The 21,028-nt window shown below is 39.9% G+C and overlaps 1 protein-coding gene across 1 annotated transcript; it reads left to right on the top strand.

Moving 5' to 3' along the window:
- Positions 1–17,264: 17,264 nt before the first annotated feature.
- LOC102664659 (uncharacterized) lies at positions 17,265–17,762 on the top strand. Its single transcript, XM_006574080.1, has one exon. The coding sequence runs from the start codon at positions 17,265–17,267 to the stop codon at positions 17,760–17,762; it is 498 nt and encodes a 165-aa protein (XP_006574143.1).
- Positions 17,763–21,028: the final 3,266 nt, after the last annotated feature.

Genomic DNA, 21,028 nt, shown 5'->3' with positions numbered 1-21,028 from the left:
GTAGTCCTCTAAAGGTGAGGGCGTGTAGCCCTACGAAGGTGAGGACATGCAGTCCTCTGATGGCGAGGGCGTGTAGCCCTCTGAAGGTGAGGACGTGTGGTCCTCTAAAGGTGAGGGCGTGTAGCCCTACAAAGGTGAGGACATGTAGTCCTCTGAAGGTGAGGGTAACTAGTACCCAAGGCAAGGGCGAGTAGCCCTCTCAAGGCGAGGACGTGTAGTCCCCTGGAGGTGAGGGCGTGCAGCCCTCTGATGGTGAGGGCGTGTAGCCCTCTGAAGGTGAGGGTAACTAGTACCCAAGGCGAGGGCGGGTAGCCCTCTCAAGGCGAGGACGTGTAGTCCTCTGGAGGTGAGGGCGTGCAGCCCTCTGATGGTGAGGACATGTAGTCCTCTCAAGGTGAGGACATGCAGTCCTCTGATGGCGAGGGCGTGTAGCCCTCTGAAGGTGAGGACATGCAGTCCTCTGATGGCGAGGGCGTGTAGCCCTCTGAAGGTGAGGACATGCAGTCCTCTAAAGGTGAGGACACACAGTCCTCTTAAGGTGAGGGCGTGCAACCCTCTGTTGGCGAGGAGTGTAGTCCTTTGAAGACCAGGGTACTAGTACCCGAGGGTCCATCCTTATGAGAAAGCAAGAGATCGACTCATCGAGAGAGCCGGTCATCCCAAATTCAAAAGATTTGGACATTTAGATGTAGGGAATCTATGTAGTTAACATGATTTTGAGGGATGCAAATGCATGCAACCTTTGTTGTGAAATTTGGGTAAATGCGGACTTTATATGAAACAATGCAATGTAATGGAAAGTTGTACAATGTTCATGGCATTCTTTCCCTATTTTGTGATTTTGATTTTGATTTGATTTTTTTTTTTTGGAAAACACAGATTGACTACCCTTTTGAAAAAGGTGATAATTCATGCAACCTCATCCTATCTTTTTGCAAATCTCTCCGGGAACTCCCTCAGAGTGTATGTTCTTTTTGATTTAGTCACTTGACCATTTTGGAGTGACGGCAATGGAGTCGTTTGATGTTTAATCAATCCATTGAAATCCTAGGGTTTGTCCCCTTTATTTTTGTTAAAAACATCGATGGGTGAGAACTTTTGATCGGCCCCTATGTTCACTTGAGGCTCATGCACGGTGCCCCTCATTGCCCCAGTGTAAGGCTTTGAGGTACCAATCGTTGTATTTCGTCATGACCTTGTAGCTGGGAACCTATTGAGTGAGAACTTCTAATCTGCCCCTAGGTTTGTTTGAGGTTTATGCATGGGGCCTTTCATTGCCCCAGTGTAGGGCTTAGAGGTACCAATTGTTGTCTTGTTTTCACAACCTCGTAGTGAGGAAGAATGAAAGACGCAATTGATTCTTGCAAAAAGAATTTTCCAAGGACGAGAAATAGTTGAAGGATTTTTCAGCTGATGGATTAAGTCAAATGACTCCTATGTAGAAGCAAGATGTTTTGATGTCTTGATGATGCTAAAGGATCAAGTGCTTCTAAGTTTTATTCAAGACAAGAATCCAAGAAAGTCAAGATATATGATCAAGTTGATTTCTAGAATCTTTTGGAAGAAGTTTCCAAATTGAAAAAAACAAAAGGTTTGACCAAAGAATTCTATCATTTCAAATTGAGATTTGCTCTCTGGTAATCGATTACTAGCAGTTTGAAAATGTTTTAATTCAAATTTTTAAAACCTGTAATCGATTACATAAGTCTTGTAATTGATTACCAGAGGGGATTTTCAGAAAATAATTTCCAAGAGACATATCTATTCAAATGTTTTATGAATGGCCATTCAAATGTTTTAAAGAGAGTTTTCATTGCCCAAACAGTTTTACCCTTTCGAAAGATCAAGAGTTTTTCTGAACTGAAATGTCTTATCCTCTCAAAAAGATTCCTTGGTCAACCACTTGCTTATTCAATAAGGAATTTTTGATTGATCTTCATTTTACAATCTACCTCTTTTATGAGAGACCTCTTCTTCTCTTCTTCTTATTTCTGAAAAGGGATTAAGAGACCGTGGGTCTCTTGTTGTAGAGGATTCCTGAACACAAGGGAAGGGTTATCCCTGTGTGCATTGTTAATCCGAAAAGAGAGATTGATAGTTCAATTGGGGAATAGTCTTTGCATCTTAATTCAACCCCCATTTTTCTTAAGGTAACTGAGGCCATTTGTCCAACATCCTATTCTTGATAACTCACTTCTCTCTAAAAAGACAAAATGAGGTCACATGAACGTCTATATTTTTACTTGAAAACACAGTCAATCAAATGCCTTTTTATTTTTTATTTTGAAACTTATTTGTTTTGAACTTTGCTCGTTGTTTTACGGCACCCCCACCAACGTGCAAGATGAGTAATCTCTGATTGAACGGTCTTGGAAGTCAACACTCAGGAGCGCAGGTTGCTTGAGCAAACAGACCAATGGCTTACACCCACATTCCGGTGAAAGTTGAATAAGCCTACATGCGTTTGTGAGAGGATGAGGGACAAAGATATCAACTTTATCCATTTCATTTAACATTGTAGCTGTGGTTTACAATAATGGCATAAACTTGGAGACCCTGATGAGTCATTAGGGACACCTAACAACAGCTTTCAAAATTGCCCCATGTGTGGCATCTCTTGTCAATGTCAGGATTTACACGCAATTCTCCTCAAATTTCAGCCAGCCCGCATCAATTAGACCTTGCACCTTACGCTTCAGAGCCCTACAATGCTCAATGGAATGCCCCGGGGCTTCTCCGTGACAAGCACACGTTGCGTTCGAGTCGTATTCTTAGAGAAATGGAGGTTGATGAACCTTGGCTAGGGTTATGGCTACCATTGAATTATCAAGTAGATATGGGATCAAGTTTAGCATATGACAACGGAATTTGGGGTGAACCCTACAGGCTTTTTGCTGCAAAATTCCTTTTTGTTGGTGTTTTTTTTTTTTTTTTGGTTTGTGCTAAAGGTGGTCTTCGTCATTGGAAGTGCGGTAGACAGACTTTGTGGTTGATTTAGGGATGGCCTTTGTGGATAACTGGGTGGTGGGGTAAGGAGGAGGTTTGTTATTGGCTGAGTAATGACATTGTTGGGTTGGTGGGAAACTTGGCCGTATAGGAATGGCAGTCACAGCATGGGTTTCTCCCTCTTTCTCACCCTCTTCATTTGCCCCAGTTTTCTCAGTCGTCCTAGTAGGATGATCAAATTTGCCTGTTTTCGGATCCACTTTGATCTTTTTGCTGGCGAAGACCAAATCTGTAAAACTTGAAGGTGTGTAACCCACCATTTTTTTCATAGTAGAACACCGGTCACGTGTCTACTATCATTGTGATAATCTCTTTCTCTGTTTTTGGGGGTGCTACTTGAGTTGCCAAGTCTCTCCATCTTTGGGTGTATTCTTTGAAAGATTCGTGCCCCCTTTTTGCACACTTTTTGTAGTTGCATCCTATACGGAGCCATATCAGAATTGAACTGACACTGCTTAATGAAGGCAACCATTAGGTCCTTCCAAGAATGGACTCAAGAAGGTTCCTAAGTTAGTATACCAGGCGACAGTTGTCCTAGTAAGACTTTCTCAGGAAAAATGTATCAGCAGTTTCTCATCTTTTGCGTATTCCCCCATCTTCTGACAATACATCTTTAGATGGTTCTTGGGACAAGTAGTCCCCTTGTACTTGTCAAAGTCCAGCACCTTGAACTTGGGAGGGGTGATGATATTGGGTACTAGGAACAACTCTTTTAGGTTAGCAAAGGCATAATCTTCACCTCCTTCAATGGCCTTGAGCCTTTCCTCCAGATGATCCGCCTTTCCCTTTTTGGCCATAGCAAGAGGGGCTCTTCCCACCGCAAAATGCAATGGTTGTGGTTGTGGGCGAAACTGAGGGCCCTCCAAAGTGTTTTCAAAGGGTATACCACCAACTGCTTGCCCTTCAGTGGCATATCCGAGCCAAGGCTCGAAGTCAGCTAGATTGTGGTGGGGAATTTCTTGTGTCTCCCCCATGGTTTGAGAGATATGTGCCTGATGAGGTTATTGGTTCTCAATGAGTATCGGAGTGGAGTTATTGAGATTTTCATTGAGAGTGTATGCCACATTGGGTGGTGTATAGTTGGGAGGCAAGCCATATGATGGGAAGGCGTGCTCGTTTTGAATTTGCACATCATGGGGTCATCCGTACTTCCCAAATCTTTGCCTACCATATTTGAGGTTGGATGATTCATTTGCTTGAGGCCAGATGGGAGCATCGGGTTCACCTTAGCGACAACGCTAATAGCGGCAACTATAACCGCATTGGCTTCCATTATCTTCTTCATGCTCATCATGGCCTTCATCATTGTGGCCATTTGCTCTTTTATGGCCTCCATGTCGGCCTTCATCTTCTCTTGTATCTCCTCTACTTCACCCATTACTCTAGCTCTAGCACGAGTTCGGTAAGGGCGTCGTAAAGCGTGTCCCTTTCTTTTTTATAACAATGATTAAGTTCATTTTATTTTATATTTCAAGGAAAGAATGCAACGAGCAATGCAACCAATGAAAAGCATGGATGCATGCGAATGATGTACAATTGAAGTATTGCGAATTTTTACGCAAGATATGGGGTTGAATCAATTTAGATTTTCAATATGGTCCATGACATCTTTGTCAAGGTGAAACTGGAAGTAACAAGGACATCAATAATCCTAAATATGTTTGGCAGTAGACGAAGTAGTGATGTGACTCGATTCATCTTTTGCCCCAATTTTGCAAGACGGTTACTTCCATATTTCAACTTGACTTGATGAACCTTTTTGTAAAAGCATGAGCTTGGTTCAACCCTATAATCCAAGGAATGGCAATTCTGGTCGCCAATACTTCAACAACATCTCATAGGGATGAATGACTCGGGCATACTTTAAGCTTATGCACGGAAAATGTAATTATGAAATTGAGATGCCCGAAGAAACACCATTTCCTAGTTAACCATGCATTAGGTACCATGTTCAATTATTTTGTTTTGTTGTTGTGTGTTTTTTTTTTTTTTTTTTTAGAAATGGGTTTATGATCCCAACATGGTTGGCTCATGGTGCCTAACACATGCAACTAAGAAGGTAGTGTGAAGTTTCACGCTTCCCCTTTTTTGTTTTTGTTTTGTAGAGGAAAACGCAAGGATGAGCAAACATGAAAACAAATGGTATGCAATTTTGCAGATCAAAACGTTTGTTGAACGCATATGCATGATGATGCCATGACTCATGCAAAATGTGAGGCTGGAATATGATAACGGACAAATGCAGGAACGATATGTTCATTATGATGTTATGAAGAGATGCTTATGCGATGCATGATATGAACGCATTTTACGGACAGAGCCCGGAAAATTATCTCTTCTTACTTGCGCATTTGGGGGTGCAGTGCCCCATGTGTACAATTAAGAAGGTGATATGGACCTTCCGGCTTCCCGTGACATACAATGCATGCTAGGGATAAAATGCGGGAGTGACTTGATTCGCACTGATTTTTGGAGTAAAAACGTGGGATAAACTCATTTTATTCAAAAAGTTATAACTAGTCAAGATCTGAGCGACAATACGAACTTCCTAGCGGTTTCTAATCATATGGTCCATTAAGTCTATCATATGTTGACAATAGCTGAGAAGTCCGTGGATCTCCTCGGGAGCGGAGTAGGTGTCCACCATTGCTTTGGCCTTGGTTAGCAATCGGGGAAGTTCTTGACTCCCGCTCAAGGTAAGAGCAAATCGGTCCATCCACACGGTTGCCTCTTGGTGCAATGAATCAATTACCCTTTCCCTTGCTTCCCTTTCTGCTGATATCTTGGCGTACTCATCTTCTAGCCTTTGCTCGTGAGTCGCCGCTAGATTTAGCTTCTCTTTGCACTCATCGATGATGGCCCACATATTCCCTTCAGTCTCACTTTAACTGTTGGGACAAATTTCTTTTCGACCTAAGGCAAGCCTTTAGCTCGTCCTTCCAGATCATGCCTTTGACCCATGATGATTCCTTTCACCTCTTCGGAGCTTGAGCTTACTATTGCTGCCCTATAAAGCCCCTCAAAACTTTGCTGGCACGTGTTCTTCCTTTTGGGCCTTCTTGGTTTCTCGTTCCAAGGCATCAGCGGTGGCCATATTGACGTCCCTTAGTTCATCATACTCTTTTCAGACTTTGATGGCTATGGACTTGAACTTCTCTTCGACTACTCGGGCTCTTTCAAGCTCTGCCTTTAGGGCTTGTACCTCATCACTTTCTTCCGAAGCTTTAACCTCATCGTCCCTCACAGTCTTTAGATTTGGGAGCCAATCCAATCCTTGTGTTCGGACTCTCAGCCACTTATGATAGCCGCCGATGATCCCATTACTGCTTCCCCTAAGCTCTCTGTCCTTTCTTCACGCCGCATCCCATGCCTTGCGAACTCCTTGGAGTACCCTCGCGTTGTGGTCACTAAAACCCCGTGCGATGAAAGGCGTGATGCTTTCGTCTAATGGCGCTCCTCTCATGGGGTAGCCAAGCTGTCTTATGGTGAGAACGGGATTATAATTAATACAACCCCTTGTTCCCATCAAGGGAACATTTGGACATCCTTCGCATGAAGATAGAATCTTGATTATTCCTTCCTTCTAGCAAGGGAACCAATTAACAGACGCCCCCCCATGCTAGCCAAGAGTTGGTCCCAATTCACCTTTCCTTTTTCGACGCACGAGCGGTAACCTTGTAGCGGATAGACGGGCCTACCTTCTTGGAGAAAAAGGTGTGAAATCAGCCCCACATAGAGAGCTGGAGTACAGCAAACAATCCTTGCATTGCTTTCTTCACATCTTCAGTCGAAGGTGTCATATAGGTCGGCTAGCATAGCGACAACCGGACTTTCCTTGTGGTTATGATAGGCGAGAAAAACGTCGATCGCTGCCAGGTCCACCAACCCATCCACATTTGGAAAGAGGACTCCCTCAAAAATCAACAGTGTGAGAATATCTATGAATGGGGTCCACTCGCCTTTATCTGCCAAGATTCTTGCTTTTACCTCCAAATATTTTCTCGGTATTCCGACCACCCCATTTTCGACTTGCCTTTGGCGGTCTAATTCCTGCGCCGAGATTTGGACTTTTTTAGAAATTCTGGCCAATGAGGGGTAGAACCCTGAGAAGAGGTATGGTTTCCTTCCCCTTAGAGGACATCCTAGGATCTCTTCAAATTCTTCCACCATTCGTGATAGCTGGAAGTCCCCAAAGATGAAGCACCTCAACGGCTGATCATAATACTGGGCGAGGGAGGCAATTGGTTCCATGGAGACTTCTACCCTAGCTAGGTCCCAAATGCTTACCATAGGCTTTGCGGAAGGCTTGCCGTTGAAGTTGACCCATTAATTGCCCCAACTTTCGTAAACTGGTGACCTCTAAGCTCTTGATTTTGACTTGATAAAACCTCTTTTTAAGCGAAGGCTTTTGACTTGATCCCATGTTTTACTAAAGTGAAATAAAATCTAGTGCGAATCAAAACTCCAACATCTATCATGGGTGGAATGGATGAATGCATGAAGGAATGCATATGACACGGATGCAATTTATGAATACGGGAGCTCGGGAAATTGTCTCCTTCTTAGATACAACGTCTTGGGGTAGCAAAGTGCCCAACGTATGTATTTAAGAAGGTGACACGGACCCTCCGTTGGTTTGCCCAAGAGAGGGGATTAAGACGGAACCTACACATGATGCACATGCGAAAGGTACAATACGGGGATGTACATAGTATGATAATATTCACTGAACATAAGCAAACGGGTATATGATACTTATGCATGGCAGTGTGAAAAATGGCACGCAGCGTGTTTGCTCCGTGCCCCTATTTAAGGGACCTATAAGGGAGAGAACTAACTAGGCTTTTAGCAATAATCCCCAAGGTAGTCATATCTCTCTTGATGGTTTCTAGAGGTATCATCCCCTTCGAAGAACATATTGCAGCAGTAGGGACTACTAGCAACAATAAGTTTTCAAAGAGAAAAGCTCTAGATGAGGGTTCACTGTAATCAAGCAAGTCGGAGACCTAGCATGATCACAGATTCACCTCCACTCCTTATGTTCCCATGAACCCGGGTATAGGGCCCTTTTTCACTCACAGTGTGTGCAAATAGTGTTAGTGTTTGTGTGCATCAAATGAATAAATATTTACCTCATGCATACATTCTAAAACACACTAAAAGCAACAAATAGTTTATATACACAAGAACATAAAACAAATAAAGGGAAACCAACAAAGGAGAAAGTCATGATAAAACATTGCACAAGATTAAATGGCCTAACTCTCTAAAAAACAGTCCCCAGTGGAGTCGCCAACTGTCGCAACCTACCCTTCGGCGGGAGGGCGACGCGTGACTCGCGGGATGCGTGTTCCACGAAAGGAATACGCGCGGAGTCGCCACCAACGTTTATTTGAGGAAAACGTCGGAAAAACCGGAAAAGACGCGATCTACGAACTTTTTAAGTGAAAGGTTCGGGAGTTGTATTTACGCACGGGGAAGGTATTAGCACCCCACACGTCCGTCCCAAGGGACGACGGCCTTTAATCGAATGTGCAAACATGACTTTGGTTTTTTATGTTCCCTTTTATGTCCTTATATCCTTTATACCCTTTTTATATTTTTCCTTTTTTGTGGTCGACAAGGGTGTTTCCCTTTGCTCCTACGTATTCCTCAATTTGCGATGAGGAAATCAGACCTACGTAGTTCTTTCGGAACAAAGTGTTTGGTTAAGTTGTTTTTGTCTTTTTTGCAAAGTATGTTTTTATTGAACAAAAGGTCATTTGAGGTGTTGGACCATTAAACGGTCTTTTGATTTTGAAAGATGAGAAACGTTAAGGCGTTGGACCATTAACGATCTCTTGTTTTTGAAAGGAGAGAAACGGTAAGGCATTGGACCATTAACGATCTCTTGTTTTTGAAAGGAGAGAAACGTTAAGGCATTGGACCATTAACGATCTCTTGGGGTGGTCGACAAAAGCGGGGCTTTTGCTCCTACGTATCCTCAATGAGGAACTCAGACCTACGTAGTTCTTTCTTTTTGTCAAGTGATTCTTTTTTACTTAAATGGTGATCATTTTAAGGCGTTGGACCTTAAAAATGATCCATTTTACTTAGTGAGAAATTGAAATGACAAACTTCAAAAGCCTATTTTTATGGACGAGCTTGACTAGGCGAATTGATTTTAGCCTTTAGTTTCACTTTAGTTATTAATCAATTCGATTAAGAATGAGAAATCCCAAAGAGAAAACGTCCGATTGATTTTCCGCTTTATTTTACTAAAAGATGTCTTTTTGATTATTATATTATTTTTTACCTCTTTTTTGATTTCCAACGTGGTTACGGCACGACCGAACGGTCGGAATTTATTTTAACCGAAGTTAACGGATAATACAATTCAAACGTTCGGTGGAAATTTATTTTATTTTTAAGTTAAGCGAGAAATGACTTAAGTAAAATGGCTTAAGCACGTCAACAGGGGGTATAAAAAGTAAACAAAACGAGAATAAAAATGCACGAAACACAATGTGGACCACTACGGGTACATAGAATGAATCGAAAAGCTTGGTTCGAGGTACTTACCCGTTGAAGATCGAAGAACGATGAAGAACGAATGAAGAACGTCGAAGAACGGTTGAAATCTTTGCGAAATTCCTCACGGAAAACGTTACGGAAACGTTTCGGAAGCGCCTCGGCTTAGATTTTCTTCACGGAAACAATTTTTCCAAGCAAATTCGAAAGAGAGAGAAGTGCCAAAGGGGCTGAACCCTTTTCTTCTTCACTTCCTCCCCTATTTATAGCAAAATAGGGGAGGTGGTTGCCGCCCAGCTCGCCCAGGCGAGCTCAGCTCGCCCAGGCGAGCCAGGTTGCTTCCTCCAGAAGCAACAGCCTTTTGGAGGAATATTCTGGAGGGCCCAAGTGGGCCTGGGTGCTATTTGCACCCCCATTTTTACTAAGTACACCCCCCTCTGCTGTTTTTTGGTGATTCTTTTTTCGTAAAGTTACGGAAACTTACGAATTTCGTAACGATACTTGTTTTCTTTCCGTAATGTTACGGAACCTTGCGGATTACATAATCATCCCCTTTTTGACTTACGGAATGTTACGGAACCTCACTTAATTATGCAACGATGCTTCCATTTGATTTCCGGTGTGTCACGGAAACTTACGGATTGTGCATCAATATTTTTTTGGTTTTCCGGCATGTCTTGGAATTTCACAAATTGCCTAATGATGGGTACCAAGCACCTCACAAGGACCAAAGAAAGGTCGCATGTCATCAAGCAAAGGTCCCCGGACGAAATTAGGGTATGACACTGGGTATCCACCTTGAAATGATCAAGGATCTTAGAAATCAACACTGCCTAAGGACACTTGAAGGATCCAATCCTCTTGGTATTCATCATATTATCCACCACAACACTGACCCAATTAAGCTTCATCTTCCCCTGCATTAGGTAGATGAGAAGAAGATCCTCCTCTGTCAGTTGTGCATGATTAATCCCCTTAGGAGTAATAATCTAATCAATCAAATATACCAAAAGTTTGTGTTCCAGCAACAAGGGGCTTGTGCCAAATCTTTCCTTGCCCTTGCCTTCAAAAACAAAAGTAGTAAATGTAGAAGGATCCTTCAGTAAGGCCTTGTATTTGGTGACCTTGTTGAATTTCACACCAACATCCTAGAGACCTTTGTCGTTGACTAGCATCCCTTCTAAAGACCAACCAACAATGTCTTCCCAAACCTCAGGGGTTGTTACAATCGTCTTCCCTTTCACTTTAGCATACAAATATCCAGTCTCACCATCAATATGGGTAGTAGTGTAGAAAACTTTTACCAACTCCAAGTAGAAAGTACCCTTCATCTCCACTAGCTTATTCAAACCATGGTACTCAAGAAGTTTAGGAAAGATTAACCATTGAGTCTTCAACCATTCCAAGTTCAAAAACATTGGTTTAATAAACTCCTTTACATAGTTGTACTTGTAGGAAACCTCGTAGTGCTCCTCTAAAAACCAAGGAGTAGCCTTTGTAGAGGGTGGTGGTGAGGGAGAACGTGTTGTTTGTTTGCCCTTGTTTGAAGAGCCACCCTTTGCAGACCCCTTCTCCTTCTTAGATTTCATTTTTAGGGGTAGTTGGTTTGTGCCCAATGCTCTTTATCCTCTTGTTCATGGTTTCAACCATTGATGGAGGTTGAAGGTAAAGGAAGAAAGAGAGGTTGAGAGGGTTACGGAAGAAGAGAGGATATGGGCATGGTCTCTTCGGGTTTGAAAAAGGGTTGATTGAGAGAGAAGTGAGGATTTAGGTCTAGGTATGGGGTATTTAAAGCAAAGCAAGTGTCTTTTCATTTAAAAAAAAATGTTTCAAACCCTGCGTAATCGATTACCAATTATTATAATTGTTATAGCTCTACCTAGAAAGGGTGCAGGTGGTAATCGATTACCATACAATGTAATTAATTACTGGCTAACCTAAAGACACTAAGATAGTAACCTCAGGTCGAATTAATTGATTACAAAGTCTCGTAATCAATTATCATGAATGATAGTGCAAATTTTTTTTATAGAAATAACATGCTAAAAAGGTTTTCATGTTTTCTAAATGTACATATAACAAACAAACAAACACAAATGCACAAAACAAACATAAAAATGAAAATGAATATGTACATGAAATGAATGTAGGCTACCATATTGGCTCAAGTGAGATTAGACTCACTTAAAATGCCAAGCTTGTTATGAAGATGATAAAACCTATCTCTTACTAGATGTCAGCTAGTTGTGAGTTTGTATCCATAAACTCAATGTCACAATCACCTTTGTGAATATGATCCCTAATGAAATGATGCTTAATATTTATACGCTTTGTCCTAGAATGCATGATAGGATTCTTAGTGATACTAATGACACTAGTGTTATCACATCTTAAAGGAATATGTTCTAAATGCAATATAAAGTCAGAAAGTTATTGATTAAGACACAAGATTTGTGCACAACAACTTCACACAACAATGTACTCAGCCTTATCTGTAAACAAGGCAACACATGCTTGATTCTTACTATTCCATGAAACCAGGCCATTACCTAACAAGTGGCAAATACTACTAGTGTTTTTCCTATCTAGTGTAAATCTGGAAAAGTTTGAATCTGAGTATTCAAGTAGAAAGATCTCAGCACCTTTAGGGTACCATCAACCAACATCTAAATTGCCTTTTAGGTATTTCATTATCCTTTTTATAATAGAGAAGTAAGACTCCTTAGGACTGGATTGATAGTGTGCACACATGTAAACACTAAATATGATGTTCGGTCTACTTGCAGTCAAGTAAAGTAGGGAACCAATGATACCTCTATACTTTGTTTGATCAATTGACTTTCCTTTTTCATCCGCACCAAGGTAGCAATTAGTAGCCATAAGAGTTACAAACTCCTTGCTTTTTTCCATTTCAAACTTCTTAAGAAGTTCCTTGTAGTATTTTGTCTGATGGAGAAATGTTCCATGGTCCATTTGCTTCACTTTGAAACCAACAAAGTAATTTAACTCCCCAATTATTGACATTTCAAGCTCCCTTTGCATCTTGTACACAAAATCTTCACAGAGAGATTTGTTAGTGGAACCAAAAATGATGTCATCCATATAAACTTGCACAAGTAAAATGTTATGACAGGAATTTTTAATAAAAGTGTTTTATCAACTTTTCCTCTCTCAAACTTTTTTCAAGAAGGAAGTTGCTAAGTCTCTCATACCATTGCCTTGGGGCTTGTTTAAGTCCATAAAGAGCTTTCTTGAGCTTGTGTACATGATTTGGATTTTTATAATCCTCAAAACTGGTAGGTTAGGAACCATAAACTTCCTCTTCAATGTATGCATTTAGAAAAATACTTTTATCCATTTGGTATAACTTGAAATCCCTAACACAAGCATAAGCAAATAGCAATCTTATGACCTCTAGTCTAGCAATCGGTGCATAGGTTTCACCAAACTCTATACCTTCTTGCTATTTCTAGCCCTTGGCTACTAGCTTTGCCTTTTATTCTTAGTGATTAAACCATGTTCATTTAATTTATTTTTAAACACTCATTTAGTGCCAATGATGTTCATGTTTTTAGAATAAGGTATCAATTCTCATACATTATTTCTTTTAAATTGGTTCAACTCCTCATGCATGGAAATTATCCAGAACTCATATGAGTGCCTCTTTTATAGGCAAGGATTCTACTTGAGACACAAATGAAGTATGTTCACAAAACAAATTCAAAGAGTGTCTAGTAGTTACTCTCTTTTCTATGTCTCCAATGATGTTGTCCATAGAGAGATCCCTTGGTGCTCTTCATTCCTTAGGAAGAAAGTTGTGTTGTGATGAGGGTCCTTCTTGAGGTTTATTGCTCACCACCTCTTTACTCCTTGGAGAAGCTTCTCTTGGACTCCCTACATCATCATAAAAAAATGCACCTTTCCTTACTTTTGGGGATTAGATTCATCAAATACAAAATAGGAAGATTCTTAAATCTTTAATGAATTCTTATTGAAAACTCTATATGCCTTGCTAGTAGATGAGTATCCTAGAAATAAACCTGCATCAACCATGGCATTAAACTGGCTAAGAGATTCTTTACCATTATTTAACACAAAGCACTTACAACAAAAGACCTTGAGATGTGATATATTTGGCTTTCTACCTTTGTAGATCTCATAAGCACTACTACAAAAAAGAGATTCAACATCATCCAGTTAATGTCAATTTTGATGAAAACCGATTTTACAAAATACGCAGTGGCATTTTTGTAAATAAAATGTCATTGTTAACATTTGTTTCTTTTTTAAAAAAACCAATGTTAGTAGCAAAATCCTTACATCAATTTTTATAAAATCGGTGTTGTTTGAGATACCTTAACAACGGTTTTCAAAAATCAATGTTAACACTTTGATAATAATTCCAAATGATCCCTTACTCTGGAACGCCTCGAGCTTACTTGAAACTCTCTCTCTCTCGAACCCTTTACTATGCATCGCTACTCTCTTGTTGCCACCGCATCGTCGCTTGTCCACCATTGCCTTCTTCTGCAACAAAGCTTCTCACATGAGCCAATGCTAGTCGTTATTTACGACTAACTTTTGTATTGAATAGTTTCATGAAATTAGCATCTTTCCTCCAATTTATGGTTCTTTTTGTAGGAATTGTACATATTTTCATGTTTAGTTTGATTTTATACAGTAGATACTCCCATTTTGTGAATTAATGTTGAAATCACTTCAGTTTTAGATACTCCCAGCACACCGCAAGCTTGCCCAGCGAGTCGTTTGTCTCTTCTCACGCTCAGCGCGCCTAGCTCGCTAAGCCAAATTTCACTAACTCGCGCTTAGCGAGCCAATCTCGCTAAGCGAGCCTTCAGAATCTGAAATGTCAAGGAGCCTTTAAAACACTAAAGTTGGCGGAACCTAAGGGAGGAGTCGAAAAACATAGCCAAGAGAGAAGGCAAAGCAACAAAAACAAGCCTCCAAGAGAGTTTAGGTTAGAGGAGTGAGATTAGGGTTCTAGAGGTTGAAAGAGACATCCTCAACCATTCTTAGCCATTTTCTTCCCTCAAAATCTATCCTTTGTGCTGAAAGTTTATTACTTTAATGGAAGGCTAAACCTCTTGTTGGGGAGTTTTGCTGAACCTTTGATGTAAAACTTTCTTACTATCTATTTAATGTTGTTTTTATGTGTTCATTGCTTCTATCTATGCTTATTTTTGCATGCTTGTGGCTTGACCACCCATTTGTATGTATAGTTAGGATATTTAGTACTGGGAAGTGCTTTAAAACCTTAGAACTTGATAGAGAAAGCTAGAAAATTGTATGTCTAGGAATGGAATGCAACGATCTAGTCCTTATTTTGCTATAATCGTAATGCAACTCTTTTAGACTAAGTTTGTTGAGGGATCAAGGACAAGGTTTAAATAGAGTTAGGCCCATTCACTTGAGGGATCTTGGTTTGGGTAATTTCTCAGCATAAGAACACTAGGATAACATTAAATAGAGAAAAATATTTAACAGCATCAAAGGAAATTCAATAGGACGACCCAACGTGCTTTTTACTTGACTGTTTTTACTTCTCAACCTCTAGATATTTTAATTTGTGTTTAACTAGATTTTTATACATAAATCCAACTCAACATTTACTTACTTTACACAAATGTTTGCTCATTGAACATATATCTTTTGAGTGAAACAAGTTCCCTGTGGATACGATACTCGGTTCTTATCATTTTATATTACTTGTGCGACTCAGTACACTTGCTGATTAGCATCGCAGAATATTAGCGAACAAGTTTTTGCTGTGAACAAGTTTTTGGCACCGTTGCCGAGGAATTTCTTTCCACTTAGATAGTATAGTTCAGTTTGTAGACATTTATTCATTATTCTTTGATTGATTTTGTGAATAGTAAGTTAGAATTTACTTTTTCTTGATTTGGTTAACTGTTGTTCTGTTTAGTGTTTCTTGTATGCGAGGTAACTCTTCAGTAGGTAATTTAGTTCCATTAGATTTGGAAATAGAAGCCACTTGCAGGAGAAACAATGCAGAGAGAAGGAGAGAACAGTACAACCAAGTTTGGAGGAAGCTCAATCATCTGAGTCATCTTCAGCATTCCCAGAGTTAAGAGAATCCGAAGTAGGTGCATCCGAAGCTCATATCATGGATGAAGATCAACCACAGAGGGTAACTCTTGAAGATTATTCTAGCTCGACCGTGCCACAATTCTTTACAAGCATCACACAGCCGGAAGTTCAGGCTCACAATATCACATATTCTCATTCCTTGATTCAACTGATTCAAGGAAATCTATTTCATGGATTGCCAAATGAAGACCCTTACGCACACTTGGCTACTTATATTGAAATTTGCAACACAATGAAAATTGTCGATGTGCCAGAAGATGCAGTAAGGCTCAGTTTATTCTCATTTTCATTGGCTGGAGAAGCCAAGAGGTGGCTGCCCTCTTTTAAGGGAAACAGTTTGAAGAATTGGGAGGAGGTTGTAGAAAAGTTTTTGAAGAAGTATGTTCTTGAGTCCAAGATAGCTGAAGACAAGGCAGCTATCTCATCATTTCATCAATTTCTAGATGAATCCATGAGTGAAGCACTTGAAAGATTTTGTAGCTTGCTGCGGAAGACACCAACTCATGGATTCTCCGAGCCGATTCAATTGAATATTTTTATAGATGGGTTGAGGCCACAGTCCAAGCAGTTATTGGATGCTTCTGCTGGTGGAAAAATTAAATTGAAGACTCCCGAAGAAGCTAAGGAGCTTATTGAAAATATGGCTGCTAGTGATCATGCTATTTTGTGTGATCGAACTCATATACCCATAGAGAGAAGCCTGTTAGAGCTTTCTTCACAAGATGCACTGTAGGCGCAAAACAAGCTATTAACTAAGCAGCTAGAATCATTGACGAAAACACTTAGTAAGTTGCCAACCCAATTACAAGCGACTCAACCTTCATATTTAGCAGTTCTGGTTGTTGTAGCATATGTGGAGGAGCACATGAATCTAGTTGTTGTATACCCCTTGATGATGCTACAAAGGAGGTGAATTATATGGGAAATCAGCATAGACCAAGGTTTAATGCAAGTGGATTTTTAGGTAATCAGCAAGGTTCTAATTTTAATCAGAATCAAGGGCAATAAAGGTCTCATCCTGGAAACCAATTCAACAAAGACCAAGGTGGACCATCCAACAGGCCTCAAAACCAAGGGCCTAGCCTTTTTGAGAGTACAACCAAGCTGGAGGAGACTTTGGCTCAGTTCATGCAAGTTTCTATGTCCAATCACAAGAGCACAGAGTCTACCATAAAGAACCTAGAGATTCAAGTAGGACAGCTAGCTAAGCAAATAGCTGAGAATTCTTCTGGAAGTTTTGGGGCCAATACTGAGAAAAATCCCAAAGAAGAATACTAGGGGAAGATAAAGGGAGGACTAATGATGAGCAAGAGTTAATAGCTGAAGGAGAAGAAGAAAAAGAAAAAGAAGAAGATCAGGTGAGGGAGAAAAAAATAAATGATGAGGAAGAAGAAGAAAAAGAAGAAAAAAATGAAAAAAAGAGAGAGAATGAGAAAGAGAAGAAGACAAATAGTGAGTTGGCCAGAGAAAAGAAGAAGGAGGTTGTCTCATATTCAGGGAAGGAAGCACCGTATCCTTTGGTGCCGTCCAAGAAAGACAAGGAATGACACTTCGCTCGTTTCCTTGACATCTTTAAGAAATTGGAGATAACTATCCTCTTAGGAGAAGCCTTGCAACAAATGCCACTTTACTCCAAGTTTTTGAAAGATTTACTGACCAAGAAGGGCAAATATATCCATAGTGATAATATTGTGGTGGAGGGAAACTGCAGTGTTGTTATCCAAAGAATCCTTCCACCTAAATACAAGGATCCAGGGAGTGTCACAATCCCTTGCTCTATTGGTACAGTGTCTGTTGGGAAAGCCCTCATTGATTTGGGGGCCAACATAAATTTGATGCCTCTCTCCATGTGCAGAAGGATTGGAGAGCTGGAAATTATGCCAACAAGTATGACATTACAGCTGGCAGATTGTTCTATTACAAGGCCTTATGACGTGGTTGAAGATGTTTTAGTCAAGGTGCGACAATTTACCTTCCCTGCAGATTTCGTGATCATGGATATTGAAGAGGATGCTGAAATCCCGCTGATTTTGGGTCGTCCCTTCATGTTAACCACCAATTGTGTGGTGGATATGGGGAAAGGTAATCTGCAAATGGGAATAGAAGATCACATTTGATTTGTTTGATGCAGAGAAGCACTCACTTGACCGGAATGTTTGTGCTAAGGTGGATGAAGTTGAGAATGAGATGGTTCTGATGGCTAGAACCAAGATTGCTCCAGACCCTTGAGGTAATATGCATCAAGCTAGTGACGTTAAAGAAGCGCTTACTGGGAAGCAACCCAGCTCTTTTTCTTTTATTTTCTTAATCATTGCATATAGTTAGGTTTCAACTTATTTGTGATTTCTAGAGTAAGTCATCAGCATGTTTTGTATGATAAAAGGGGTTGCTAAAGCTTCTCTGAAACCGTGGATGAGAAATAACTCAGAATTTTTTTTTTCAGTCATCCACTGGCTCAGCGCGCCCTGTGCGCTAAGCGAATCATCCTTCATGCACTGAGCGAGTCATCACTCACGCTAAGCGCACCAACCCCTACCCATTGGCGGAAAGGGTCTCGCTAAGTGAGACAATTGCGCTAAGCCCAAAAACCTCTATCGAATTGCATTTAATGGAATTGTGCTAAGCGAGTCAGCTCGCTAAGCGCAACGCATAGTCTCGCTGAGCACAGTTGTGCGCTAAGCACGCAAACATCTCTGCCTGGACTCCCATATTAATTGGGCCCAGCGGGTCATACCTGCTAAGCCCAAATCCCTCTCTGGAATGGCATTGCGCTGAGCAAGACCATCTCGCTAAGCACAGCCCCACTACTACATCATGAGGCATTTAATTTGCTAAGCTGGCCACATCCCGCATAGCAAAAGTTGTAGACCAATCAGAGCTGTAGAACTCGCTAAGTGTGCATTTGTGCGCTAAGCCCAAATCCTTCTCGGGTTTCTAATTCTCGAATTGGGCTAAGCGAGTCTGTCCCGCTAAACGAATGAATTTAAAATCTGAAAATTCAAACGTCACTGAGTGCTTGCTTAGCAAGTCACTCGCGCTAAGCAAGACAATCGAACTTGCCAAAAATAAGATGTAACTACCTTAGGCAGTTACTTTTTGTGCAAAACTTATAACTTCCTTCCCCATCATTGGCATTTACTACATAGCTGCACTGTCCTCACCTTGCTTTCCTGCTTCTTTTGCCCTCATCTCTGCTTACCAACTTCTGCAATCCAAGTAAGTACTTCTGATTTTACTTTTTAATTTCTGTTTTTGAACCCTATGATAGAAGCCATGTTGTGTTTGCTCTGAGAATTGTTGATTTCACGTTGTGTTGATGTTGGATCAAGTGGCCTCAGAATAATTAAGAAAAGGGGGTTGAATTAATTATTCCTAAACCTTTACTAATTAAAAATTTCCTCTTCTTAGGCTTTTACTATGTTGTTAAGAAAATAAAGAATAGAAAAGAAACTTAACCAAAAGTAAAAGCGGAAATTAAAGTGCACAGCTGAAATTAAAAGAGTAGGGAAGAAGAAGACAAACGCACGAGAGTTTTATACTGGTTCGGCAATAACCCGTGCCTACATCCAGTCCCCAAGCAACATGCGGTGCTTGAGATTTCTTTTCAACCTTGTAAAAATCCTTTTACAAGCAAAGATCCACAAGGGATGTACCCTCCCTTGTTCTCTTTGAACAACCTAGTGGATGTACCCTACACTAGAACTGATCCACAAGAGATGTACCTTCTCTTGTTCTCAGTCAAAAACCCAAGTAGATGTACCCTTTACTTGTACCACAAAGGATGTACCCTCCAATGTGTTAAGACAAAGTTCTCAGGCGGTTAGTCCTTTGAAACTTTGTGAAGGGGGAAACAAAAGAATTCTCAGGCGGTTAGTCCTTTGAAATCTTTTGTTTATGGGAAAGGGAAGAATCAAAAGAATTCTCAGACTGTGTCGTTTTGAATTCTTTGACAAGGGAGAAGGGAGACACAAAAGAATTCAGGCGGTTAATCCTTCGTTCTTTTGGAAAAGGGAGAAGAGAGACACAAAAAGAATTCAGGCGATTAGTCCTTGGCAAATTCTTTTTGGCAAAGGGAGAAGGGAATGAAAAAGATGAATAGCACAAGTTTTTGAACAAAGAACTTTTCTTGGAAGAAAAAGTTTTGAACAAAAACTTTTAGAAAGATGAAGAGAAGATGAAATAAGAAAGTTCTGAAAGAAATGAAAGAAGATGTTGAAAGATAGATTGAAAGATAGAATGATTGAAAGAGATGATGGATCTGAATGAGATTGTTCAAATGTTTCATGCCAAGGTCACATATTTATAGTTTCTTGATGACTCAAGTCAAAACTTGTAACTCTTGACAATTCCTTTAAAACTAATCACTTAAAAAGATATGACTTTTGAAAGAATCTTCAGAAACAAGTCACTTGAAGAAATGTGACTTTTGTAAATGAATTTTTCAAAAACAGTCACTGGTAATCGATTACCATAAAGGTGTAATTGATTACACATCAACAGATGTGACTCCTCATTTTGAATTTTAAAAATCTTAACGTTTTAAAACCACTGGTAATCGATTACCAAAGAGTAAAACTCTTTGGTAATGATTTTGTGAAAACTTCTTGTGCCACTCAATGTTTTGAAAAACTTTTTAATACTTATCTTGATTAAGTCTTCTCTTGATTCTTCAAATCAAATTTCCTCTTGATCCTTGAAGTGTTCTTGACTCAATCTTGAACTTATTCTTGAATGTTATCATCTTTGTTATCATGAAGTGATCTTGACTTTTGAGCTTTTTGTCATCATCTTTGTTATCATCAAAACTCCTTGAATCAATCTTGATTCATCATGAAGCTTGCTTCTACAATCTCCCCCTTTTTTATGATGACAACTCTGAAACCAAGAAACACATACACACATTTTTTCCTAGTCGATCACTCTCATACTTCTCCATATTCTCCCCCTTTGTTTTTGAATTTATGCTTCACTTGAAATTAAGTTAATTACTTATGTGAGTTCTTGATTTAATCCCTATTTCTCTCCCCCTTTGGCATCAACAAAAAGCCAAAGTACGTAAGACATATAAAACATACATAAATGACTAATCATACAAAAGAATAGAAAACAATCAAACAAGATAACTTAACCATTCATCAAACTTAGAAAGACAATACTTCATTCATTACATCAAATAAACTAGAAAGTCATCCACAATATTCAAATAAAGCATATATACATAAAACATAGTACCAAATAGAACCATAACACATAAAGCAACTAACAAGTTTTAAACTTTTGGAAAATAAAGTACTAATAAAGTTTCAAAACATAACTCACTAAGTATCAAATAAATAAACAAGATAATCAAGTTTAAACACATAACAGAAAGACATTAAAACAA

This window comes from Glycine max, chromosome 1 (assembly GCF_000004515.6).
Source record: "Glycine max cultivar Williams 82 chromosome 1, Glycine_max_v4.0, whole genome shotgun sequence".
In the NCBI taxonomy this organism is placed as follows: domain Eukaryota; kingdom Viridiplantae; phylum Streptophyta; class Magnoliopsida; order Fabales; family Fabaceae; genus Glycine; species Glycine max.
This window is presented reverse-complemented; position numbering and strand designations above follow the sequence as displayed.

Bases quoted from the DNA above. Each gene is read 5' to 3' on its own strand.
- LOC102664659 (XM_006574080.1), top strand. From the start codon at position 17,265: ATGCCACTTTACTCCAAGTTTTTGAAAGATTTACTGACCAAGAAGGGC.